This window comes from Vulpes vulpes, chromosome 12 (assembly GCF_048418805.1).
Source record: "Vulpes vulpes isolate BD-2025 chromosome 12, VulVul3, whole genome shotgun sequence".
Taxonomy (NCBI): Eukaryota; Metazoa; Chordata; class Mammalia; order Carnivora; family Canidae; genus Vulpes; species Vulpes vulpes.
In genome coordinates, this window is record NC_132791.1 from 110,615,563 (window position 1) to 110,627,688 (window position 12,126).

Here is a 12,126-nt window from a genome sequence, read left to right on the forward strand (position 1 = left end):
TGTTTAATTCTTTTGATAGGTGAAAAGGAGTCTGAAAATGAATGACCATTGGATTCAGCTACGTGGAAGTCATTAGTGACTCTGAAAAAAGTATTGTCTTTGGAGAGGTGAAGGCAAAGAGTCTTACTAGAATGCATTCAAGAGAGAATGTGAAAAAAAAAAGAGGAAAAAAAAAGAGAATGTGAAAACAGGAGGAGGAGGTACAGACAACTTGAGGAGTTTTGTCATAAAGAGAAGCAGAGAAAAGTGGTGGTAGGTGAAGGAGAAGGCGGGTAAAGAAGGGTAGCTTTCTTTTCTTCTCTCTCTCTCTCTCTCTCAGTTGGTTGATTTTAAAGATGGAAGAAATTACAGTAGCTTTATATACCTACCTACACAGGTAGGTAGGGAGGTAGATATGGTGGTGGGAACTTGGGGAACCTCCCCTTTGACTGCTTGTCTTTCCAGTTGTAAAGGAAGCATTGTCACCAACTGGTGAGTATAAGGGAAAACCTGGAGGAAGTTTAAAGAAAATAAAGGAATAATTATTTACGAAATGCCTTCATTCTTATTCAGTTGGTTTTTACCTGAAATGTCTGCCATTTACCCTATTTTAAATAGTGGGCCCAAATTTAATCCTGTTATCCCCCCCAGAAATCAAAATCTATCTCAACAAGGCTCACTTCTTACATTCAGGCCTCTTCATTTCTATAGGTCCCTGCTCATTTAGATAACTTATAGAATGTTTTCTCCCAACTGGGATTTCACAGACTTGTAAATTCAGGCAAACTCTTGGATTCCAGGCTTCTTTCCAAAGTGCATATATCCAATTCAAACAGGATTCACTACACATGATCATGAAACTCAGGCTTACTCCTTGGTAGCTACTAGCTACCCTAGCATTCTTGAACCCCACAAAAATAAATTAACACTGTTTACATATTACTAAATTACAATGCAAAATCATACTCATACCCAAGTGAGATTTATGATTTATGTTCATAGACTAAACTTAGAGGAAGAAGACTTGAAAGCTGCTTAATCTTATGCAGGATTTAATCCCATCATTATTTCACTATTAACTTGATGTCAGATGAGTTAATTCACCTATCTCAGATACCTAAACTAAAAAAAGAGAATAAGCAAATTCTTTTTGTACGAAACCAAACAAATAAGAGCCAATACAACTTAGAATTATAGGAGTAAAAGGTTGGTCTTGACATCTGAAAATCAATTAATGTAATATATCTTGTTAAATAGGAAAAAAAAAACCCACAAAAATCTTAATACAAAAAGCATTCCACAAAAATAAACACCTTTTCATAATAAAAACACTCAACAAATTAGTAACAGAATGTAACTTCCTCAAACTAATAATGGGCATTCAGGAACCCTTTATTAAAAGCCATTACTGGGGGCACCTGCCTGGGTGGCTCAGTGGGTTAAGCATCCAACTTTTTATTTCGGCTCAGGTCATGATCTCAGGATTGTGAGATCAAGCCCCATGTCAGGCTCTGTGCTGGGCATGGAGCCTGCTTAAGATTCTCTCTTTCCCTCTCCCTCTGACCCTCAGCCCTCACTGTCCCACCCCACTTCACTCTCAATCTAAAAAAAGTGCCTTTATTAAAACCCACAGCTAACATCATACATAATAATGAAAGACCAAATGTTTTTACCCTAAGCCCAGAAACAAGACAAGGGTGTCACTCATCATTCCTATTCAACATGGTACTGGTTGTTCTACTCAGAGCAATTAGACAAGAATAAGGTATTCATACTGGAGAGGAAAAGATTATCTCTATTTGCAAATAAGAAGATTATATTTATATATATATATAATATCCCAAGAAACCTCCTAAAAACTATTAGAAGTAAAAAATAATTCAGAAAGGTTGCAGAATACAAGATCAAGATACAAAAATCAATTATATTTTCTATACACTTGTAATGAACAATCTGAAAATAAAATTAACAAAACAATTCTATTTAAAACAGCATCAAAAAGAATAAAATGCTTTGGAATATATTTAACAAAATAAGTACACATTTTATGCTCTGAAAACTACATAACATTATTGAAAGAGATTAAAATAAATAAACACATAGATTAACAGAACAGAGAGCTCAGAAATAAACCCCTGCATTAATGGTCCATTAAATTTTGACAAGTGTCACATCAATTCAAAAGGGCAGGTAAGTTTTTTGAACAAATGGTGTTGGGACAACAAAAGAATGAAGTTGGACCCCTAACACTATACACAAAAACTAACTCAAAATAAATCACAGACCTAAATGCAAGGGCTAAAACTCTTAGAACACATAGGAGTGTATTAGGATTTGGTAATGGATTAGGTAGTGGTTAAAGCAACAAAAGAAAAGCCAGATGAATTGGAGTTCATCAAAATTAAGAGCTTTGGTGCCACAAAGGAAATCATCAAAAAAGTGAAAAAAACAAGCTCCAGAATAAGAGAAAATCTTTGCTAATCATGTCTGAGAAGGGGCCTGTATGTAGAATATACTACCCCTCGAAACTCAATTATCAAAAGATAAATAACCCAACTACAAAACAGGTAAAGGATCTGAAAAGATAGTTCTCCAAAGATATACAAAGGGCTGATAAGCAAATGAAAAGATGTTCAACATTATTAGCCATTGGGAAAATGCAAATTAAAATCACGTTGAGGTACCACTTTACACCCAGTGGGATGGCTATAATCAAAGAGACAGGTAAGGACACATGTTGGTAAATGTGAAGAAATCTTAACCGTTCCTACCATAGGCAGGAATATAAAATGGTGCAGCCACTTTGGAAAAGTTTTCAATTCCTCAAAATGTTCAACATAGAGCTACCATAGGACCCAGCATATACACTCCTAGGTATTCACGCCCAAGAGAAATGAAAACATATGTCCATAGAAAAATTTGTCAATAAATGTTCATAGCAGCAGAATTCATAACAGTCAATTAATAGAAACAGCCCAAATGTTCATCAATTGCTGAATGAGTAAATAAAATGTGTTATCCACAGAGTGGATGGAGTATTACTGGGCAAAAAGAAGCAATGAAGTATTGATACATGTTGTAACATGGAAAAATCTTAAAAACATTCTACTACACCAAAAATTCTATATATCGTATGATTCCATTTATATGAAAAGTCCAGAATAGATGCATCTCTAGAGAAAGAAAGTAGGGTGGTGATTGCTTAAGGCTGTGGATAGAGCGAACAGGAATGGAATAGGTGTAGAGTTTTCCTCCTTAAAATTTTTAATTGTGGTTTAAAAAAAGCCACATAATCTAAAATTTACCACTGTAATTGTTTTTAAGTGTACAGTTCAGTAGTATTAAGTAGATTCACATGATTGTAAAATAGGTCTCCACATCATTGTAAAATAGATCTCCGACAGTACTAAACAGATTGTAACATAGATTGCAAAAAGGAAACTCTACCCATTAAACAACTTCCTGTTTCCTCCTGCTCTCAGACCCTGGTGATGACTATTTTGTCTCTGTGACTTTGACTACTCTAAGTTCCTCATATAAGTGGAGTCATACTGTATTTGCCTTTTTGTGACTTTACTTCACTCAGCATAATATTCTTAGTGCTCATCTATATTATAGCATGTTAGTATTTCTTTCCTTTTTAAGGCTGAATAATATTCCATTCTGTATGTGCATCACATTTTGTTTATACATTCATCTGCTGACAGACACTGGGTTACTTCCACTTCTTGGCTATTGTGAATAATGTCACCATGAACATGGATATGCAAGGATCTGTTCAAGATCCTGCTTCCAATTATTTTAGATACATACCAGAAGTGGGATTGCTGGATTATGGGGGCATCCCCTTAGAATGACAAGATGATTCTAAAATTTGACAGTGGCTGATAGTTGCACAATCCTAGAATATACTAAAAACCACTAAATTGTACATTTCAAATGGGTTAATTACATGGTATATGAATTACATCTCAATAAAACTGTTAAATACAACTCATTAATGCTGAATCATGGATATAATTAAAGATTTTGACTGAACTAGATTATTAATCTGGGTAAATAACCAGTCAATCTTGTCATACAGGTAATTTTGACTCTTATTTTCAAAGACCTGGCTAGATGTTTAGGAGTTTTTTTGAGACATAACTCAAGTGCTTCTTCAACACTAATTATTAGAGAAAACTAAGAAAAAGGAATTATCTGGGATCCCTGGGTGGCTCAGTGGTTTAGTGCTTGCCTTCAGCCCAGGGTGTGATCCTGGAGTTCCAGGATCAAGTCTCACATCAGGCTCCCTGCATGGAGCCTGCTTCTCCCTCTGCCTGTGTCTCTGCCTCTCTCTCTCTCTGTGTCTCTCATGACTAAATAAATAATATCTTTTAAAAAAAGAAAAAAAAAAGGAATTCTCAGTATCTTTAATTCAATACTAAGCTTTTTCATATTTTGCATCAGGAAATACTATGAAGAAATAACAAATTCATGCTAACAATAGCAATTTTTATTTTATCTGCACTGTAGGTATGCCATTCACCAGATTTTTAAAAGATAGGGATAAATAAGGCAGGACTTTACTCACTTTGACTTCAGATTTACTTTTTGTTTTTTGTTTTTTTTTTAAACATTTATTTATTTATCCATGAGTGACACACAGAGAGGCAGAGGCATAGGCAGAGAGAGAAGCAGGGTCCCTGCGGAGAACCTGATACAGGACTCGATTCTGGATTCCAGGATCACATCCTGAGTGGAAGGCAGATGCTCAACTGCTGAGCCACCCAGGCATCCCCAGATTTACTTTTTGGATAATGACTTCACATAGAAGATGCTCAAAAGACAGAGGGTTTATTCACTTTATTTTTACAATACAAAATTATAAAATTAAAAAGTCTTAAGTCCAATGTCATTGAGTAGGGAAAGAGGTACTAAGTTTAAAAGCCAGGAGAGAAAAATCTTGAGAAAAAAATGTACATCAAATTCAGATTCTTCTCACTTCTAATTGTTATACACAACTAGAAAAGCTATCAGCAATACAGATGGCCACTGATGCTCAGAAACTCATTTCATCATCTTCTTTTTGGCTTTATCTAGACATTTTCAATCTTGTCAAGACTCAAAGTCAAGACTTTAAGAAAGACAAAATGAGAGAATCTCAAAGATTTCTCATGATCTCTTCTGACCAGAGCAAAGCTATTGGTCTGACTGATCATTTGAAAACAATAGACTCCATACAGTTCATGGCAAAAACACAGGTTTGGAGGTCAACTTTCAATTTCAATTACAAGCAGAGACTGAAACAATGGTTATGATCTAGTTATAGAGATGACTGTCATATGTGACAGTCCTTCTTACCAGATTACACATTTTAACAGCTTTTCCTAAATAATTTCTCAGGGTTGATTTTAAGCGAAGAGTGAAACACTAACAATTGGATTCAGATTCTCATTACAGATTTTTCAAAGTCCGTCTGTGTGCAGAAGCCAAATTATGCATGGCGACTCGAAGAGTTGAGGTCCCCTCAGGGATATCACAGGAATTGATGACGGAATGCAGTGCCCGGGTATATGCTGCAAATAAAGGTTTGCACAGTGATGAATGAAATCAGATTCTAAACTACTCTCCCAATCTCCTTCCCATTAGTACTGCTTCTTTACCAAGTCTCATAGGTATTTTGTCTATTCATTGAATAAATGTTTATTGAGCACTTAGTACACGCCAAGCACTCCATGAGGACAGAAAAGATAATGAAGAGAATGAACATACAAATTATTAAACTGCAGTGTAACACTCTCAAACTAGAGGCATATACAAAATATCATCACAGAAAGAAGTTCAGAATGAATGAAAAATACATCTAGGAAAAGATGGAAAAGATTTCCAGAAGTAGTAACATTTAGGATGGTCTTGAAGGATTAATAAGAGTAAAGGAAAGAAGGCCTTCTAGGCAGAAAAATACATAGTGTAAAAGGTATAAAAAAGTGATATGTACTGGAAATAGCAAGTTTGATAAGGCTCGAGTGTCACCTGGGGCCAGAGAGAAAATATGCCAATATGGCATACATTTTGTACTGTAATGGTGAACCCTCAAAGTTTTAGAATAGAGGAAGGGCATGATAAGATTTGTGTTTTTAAAATTTAACTCACGGAACTGATGAGAAACTTGTATCACACGGATGGGGCAGTAGGAGTACAAATACTGGCAGTATTTTTGGTGTGTACATGAAGCCTATATTATCTCTACACTATGTACATCAATATATTTAAGGATGGCCTGGAAACAGAAACATTAGTGCTAATAAGAAGGACTCTGTATTCTCAAGGTAGAACTTCTGAATACAGAGTTTATACGGGTCCTCATATTCCTCAGTGTCACTCGGCATAACTGGGAGTCTAACATGGATATAGATGGTAATAAGTCTATCTTAAGTGTCATGAAAGTTTTCAATAACAGGGAATTCAACTGGACAGAGGCCTAACTTAGATGGCCATAAAACAGAAGCTCTAGGGAAGCCTGGGTAGCTCAGTGGTTGAGCATCTGCCTTCGGCTCAGGGCATGCTCCCGGTCCTCACATCGGGCTCCCTACATATGGAGCCTGCTTCTCCCTCTGCCTATATTTCTGTCTCTCATGAATAAATAAATAAAATCTTAAAAAAAAAAAAAAAGCTCTAATTTCTTCATTTATAGGAGAACCTGGAATCCAAGTCTCCCAACAGTGGAGTGGAAATATTTCCCTAGCATAAATGGAGACAAGAAGATAGCAGACCTCAAAAAGGATTATAACTCACTATAATTGTTTTTATTGCCTCAGAGTTGTTTTATAAGGGGTTATAACAGTCTCTGATATATAGTAAATACCCAATAAATGCTAACTTCCTATTATCACTACATTTATTGTTTAGTCTTTTTTTCTTTTAATTGCCATCAGGCTCAACCATTCCTTTAAGAAGCTTACCTCTATGGTTTTTATAGAAAATACAATTGTTGGCACAGGTATCAGGATGAGCATCCCAAAAGTCAGGACCACAACAGCAGAGGGGAGGTAAAGTAATATTATACAGTCGCATTTTCTCCTGGATCTGGGCTCGTAGAGCTTCCATATATCTATAAAGATACAGTTTGATCAGGCAAAGTGAACCACTAGGAAGAGAATGAGCATGAGTTCCTATTTTACTACCAGCTTTAACCGTTAAAACTATTTCACATCTCCGTACCAATACAAAGACTTTATGCCGAACTTTTCAAAATACCTTTGGCATTCCTTTTTTCTCTGTTGTTGTTTTTCTCTGGCTCCTTTTATTTCCTCAAGTTGTAGCTGGGCTAGTATCTCACTCATCTTCTCTGAATATGGCTCTTCATGAAAGTTCATTCTTAGTATCCTCTGTTCTTCAGCATAACGCTGCTGCTCTTTCTTCTTCTTAATTCTGAGAATAAAATCATAACATGGTTAGGAATTTCATAAAATAATTATTGAGAATTAGCTTCTAGACCCAAATGATTCAAGGAATTCCCAGAGATAAGAGTCAGGAAACCAGTGTAACACCCTTAGAACAGCCTCAAAATTCCTGCTGGCTGATCTGAATTTATTCTACAGCTCACATAAATATACAGCCTCTCAAATGCCAATGACCACTGGTTACATATAAAAAAGTTTTTCTGTAAGAATCCAAGTACAAAAGCTTTCTTACCTTAAACAACAAATAAATAGGTAAGTCAACCAACCCAACCAACTAACCAGACAAAACACAAAAACAATGGTTTTTATGGCTCTGGACATCAGGCAATGAGAAATAGTGGTTCTTGATGGATGGTAAACAAATGAAGTGAGCCCGAAATTGCCCAAGCCTATTGCCTTGAAAGTTTCCAGGCAGTGGCACAAGGTGAGAGTGCTAAGGTAGAGCCTGATAGCCTCCCTGAATTATGAAGATGGAGCTGAAGGTCCAGGGACACAAAGGCAACTAGAGTTCATAAGAGGGAACACTAGAAAGGAGAGAGCTGCTCAAGAGAGAAAACATGGAGATCTATAGATGGTCTCCTTCTAATACACAGCAGAGTACTCTGACTTATTTGAGGAAATAACCTGAGGCTAGGGACAGAATCATCAAAACAGGTAACAAGGAACATAGCCTTGTGCTCACACAGAGCTGGGAATAGTGCCTGTTCTCACCAATCAGACTTGAAAAACTCATAATGCACAGGGCATTGGGTAGAGTTTTCAGGATGATCTTACCTCCACAGTGGGGAATAATGATTAGTCCTCAGCTGAGCACTGCACCAGACACAACCTAGTAAATCATAAAAGCAAAGCCCCAAAGTAATTTAACTGCACCCCAAAAGCTCAGAAAAATTTGTAAGAATATAGAGATATCTAGCAACCAACAAGGTAAAATTCACAATGCTTGACATCTAATCAAAGATTACCAAGCATGTTGGGATGCCTGGGTGGCTCAGCAGATGAGTGTCTGCCTTTGGCTCAAGGTGTGATCCCGGAGTCCCAGGATTGAGTCCCACATCGGGCTTCCTGCATGGAGCCTGCTTCTCCCTCTGCCTGTGTCTCTACCTCTCTCTCTCTCTCTTTCTCATGAATAAATAAATAAAATCTTAAAAAAAAAAAAAAAGATTACCAAGCATGCAAAAAAGCAGGAAAACATATTCATAATGAAAAGAATAACCAATCGGGAAAAAAAAATAACCAATCGGAATCAACCTAGAACTGAGTTATTAGAATTAACACAGGAACACATTAGAACAGTTATTATGTCTACATTTTATGCGTTCAAAAAGTTAAGATATAAAAAAGACAAATCAAATTTTTTGAGGTGAAAACTATAATTTCTGAAATGAAAAATACACAGGACAATAAGCCTATATCTAATGGAATCAAGAAGTAATAACCTTTCAAAAAAAAGCACCAGGCCCACATGGGTTTGTGGAAGAAATTATACCAGTTCTCTACAATCTTCTTTCAGAGGACAGAAACAGAAAGAATATTTAACTCATTCTATAAAGAGGCCAGCACTAACCTAATAAGAAAACCAGACAAAGATATTACAGGAAAAGAAAACTAGAGGGATGTCCGGGTGTCTCAGTCAATTAAGTGTCTGCCTTCAGTTCAGGTCATGATCTCAGGGTCCTTGGATTAAGCCTCGCATTGGGCTTCCTGCTCTATTAGGAGTCTGCTTCTCCTCTCCCCCTGCCCGCACCGTTTGTACTCTCTCTGCCTCTCTCTCAAATAAATAAATAAAATCTTAAAAAAAAAAAAAACAAAAAACAAAAAGAGACCACTATTTCTCAGGAACATAGAGACAAAAATTCTCAAAAGTCGAAACCAACAATGTATAAAAAGAATTATATGCCAAGACCAAATGGGACTTATCCCAGGAATGCAAGGCTGGTTCAACATGAGAAAAAAAAAAACAATGTAATCTATCACATCAACAGGCTAAGTAAGAAAAAGCACATGACCCTACAGATATATGCAAAAAAGCATTGGACAAGATCCATCACCATTTGTGATACTCTTGGTAAAGTAGAAATAAAAGGAACTTCCTAACCTTGATAAAGAGTATCTACAAAAAACCTACAGCTAGGGCAGTCCCGGTGGCTCGGTGGTTTAGTGCTGCCTTCAGCCCAGGGCAGGATCTTGGAGACCCAGGATCGAGTCCTGCATCAGGCTCCCTGCATGGAGCCTGCTTCTCCCTCTGCCTATCTCTATGTTCTCAAGAATAAATAAATAAATAACTTAAAAAAAAAACCTACAGCTAACATCATACTCACAAAAAATGATGAAACGAGAAACCTGCCCACTAGACTCAGGAATAAGGCAAGACTGTCTCCTCTCACCATTCCTTTTCAACACGGTACTGAAAGTGTTACTGAAATGCAATAAGACAAGAAAAGGAAATACAAGAGAAACAGATTGGGAAGTAAAATAAAAAGCTGTCTTTGTTTCCAGATGACATGATAGTCTATGTTCTTCCAACCTGATCCTACAGATTCAATGCAATTCCAATAAAAATGCTAACAAGTCATTTTATAGATATTCACAAACTGATTCTAAAGTTTATATGGAGAGGCAAAATTCCCAGAATAGCCAACATAATACTGAAGGGAAAAAACAAAGTTGGAAGATACACACTACTCAACTTTAAGACTTATTACAAAGCTAAGTAACAAGACAATGTGGTATTGGTGGGAGAATAGACAAATAGTACAGGATGGAACAAAGAGTCCAGAAATAGGCCCACCTTAATATAGTCATTGACCTTTGACAAAGAAGCAAAGGCAATGCAATGGCACAAAGACAGTCTCTTCAACAAATGGTGCAGGAACAACTGAATATCCATGTGCAAAAAATGAATCTAGACATAGATAGACCTTACACTCCTCACAGAATTAACTCATAAAAGGGTCACAGAATTAACTGTAAAACACAAAACTACAAAACTCCTAGAAGATAACTTAGGAGAAAATCTACATGACTTTGTGTATGATGTTTGAGATACAACATCAAAAGTATGATCCATAAAGGAAATAACTGTTAAGCTAGGCTCCATTAAAATCAGAAACTTCTGCTCTACAAAAGGCACCGTCAAAAGAATGAGAAGACAAGCCACAGACTGGGAGAAAATATTTGCAGAACATATCTGATAAGACTATTAACCAAAAATACAAAGAACTCTTATAACTCAATGATAAGAAAACAAATCTGATTTTAAAATGAGCCAAAGACCTGAACAGACACCTCAGCAAAGAATACAGTGTTGGCCCTGAACAACACTAGTCTGAATTGCATGCATTCACTTACATGTGGATTTCTTTTTATTTCTGTTTCTTATGATTTCCTTAATAACATTTTCTTTTGTCTTACTTTATTGTAAGAATATAGTATATAATACACATTATATAAAACGTGTTAATCAGCTATGTTGATTATGTAATTGTGAAGGCTTCTAGTCAACAAACAGGCTGTTAGCAGTCAAGTCTTGGGAGTGTTAAAAGTTACATGTGGATTTCTGACAGTGTAGAATATAACTGCCCCTAACTCCCATGTTGTTCAAAGGTCATACGATTATGGGATTGTGCCTTCGTGATGAGAGAGTGAGTGAATTACTGACTGACTGAATGGTCAGGTTGCCCTTTGGTGAACATTAATATGGAAGACAAATATCTTCCTATCTTTTGCCCAGAAAGGTCTGTACATTAACCTCTTCCCCAGACCTTCTTTTCACCAACTTTTCAATTACATTCCTTTCAACCAAACCACTGACCACAGCCCACGGATCAACATGAACTCTTACCTTTCTATAAGCATAAAAGTTTAGGTTAAGTGAATGGTAATAGATCTTAGATCACCAAAACAGTCATAATGGCCATTCAAGCAATTCCCAGACTTGAGCCAATTTACAGAATGAGAACCTCTTGAATGAAGTGGAGTCCAGGTTCCCCTGAGAAAGGACCTTGCTACATTGCCAAAATTTTATACTGTTAATCTACTAGCCAGATGCCACAGGTCTCTGTGAGTCAGACTCCTGTGATTATTGCTTTGGCTCCATTGTCCAATTATAGTAACCACATTCCTCTTGTTCTACCACTCCAGAACCACACCATCTCTACTGAATCAGGGATCCCAGTTTGATGGTTACAGTTCCTATTATGTTTGGATTACAGAGAAGAATGGTCACAGAACTCTTCAAGGATGCTGAAGTTCCCCTCACAAATTCCTCACAGTGGCAATGTAATTCCTCTTGACCCTCCTAGAGTTGGGAACACATCTTATCTAAGTCCATTCTAACATACCAATCTCCCTAAGCTTTCGGATACCTTCATCTACAATATGCCAAAGCTGTTCTGGCAGTTAACTTCATTTTGTGTAGGTTACCTTTGGGTATATGGTTTAGTCAACCAACCAAACTGTTAAAGACCTCTAACCCTTCAATCTCAAACTCCGAATTTGGAGTCTCTGCTGAGTGGGCCCATACCAGTAAGTCTGACTCAACTTTATATTCCATCCACCATGATCCTATCCTTTTTATCACCTAGTCTACACATACTCCCCAGATTTCTCTATGTATAAGTTGAAAAATAATGTAGTTTTCTTAGAGTGTAGTGTAGCTCCTCATAGGTCACACTTTGTACCTCCCTTGGGGCCTACTGGG

The 12,126-nt window shown here is 36.8% G+C and overlaps 1 protein-coding gene across 8 annotated transcripts in view; it reads right to left on the reverse strand.

Annotated features, from left to right (window-relative positions):
• Positions 1–1,883: 1,883 nt before the first annotated feature.
• CCDC15 (coiled-coil domain containing 15) overlaps positions 1,884–12,126 on the reverse strand; it is an 83,529-nt gene continuing 73,286 nt past the window's right edge. For 7 of the 8 annotated variants that reach the window (XM_025998977.2, XM_072729444.1, XM_025998979.2 and 4 more), the window contains 3 exons: positions 7,219–7,392; positions 6,924–7,072; positions 1,884–5,537 (listed from right to left, as the gene is read on the reverse strand). In XM_025998977.2, coding sequence (XP_025854762.1) covers positions 5,416–5,537; positions 6,924–7,072; positions 7,219–7,392 — 445 coding nt within the window. In that variant the 3' untranslated portion in view covers positions 1,884–5,415. Of the gene's footprint in view, positions 5,538–6,923; positions 7,073–7,218; positions 7,393–8,198; positions 8,254–12,126 lie in introns of all 8 variants that reach the window. The other variant, XR_011995783.1, reaches the window with a different exon arrangement.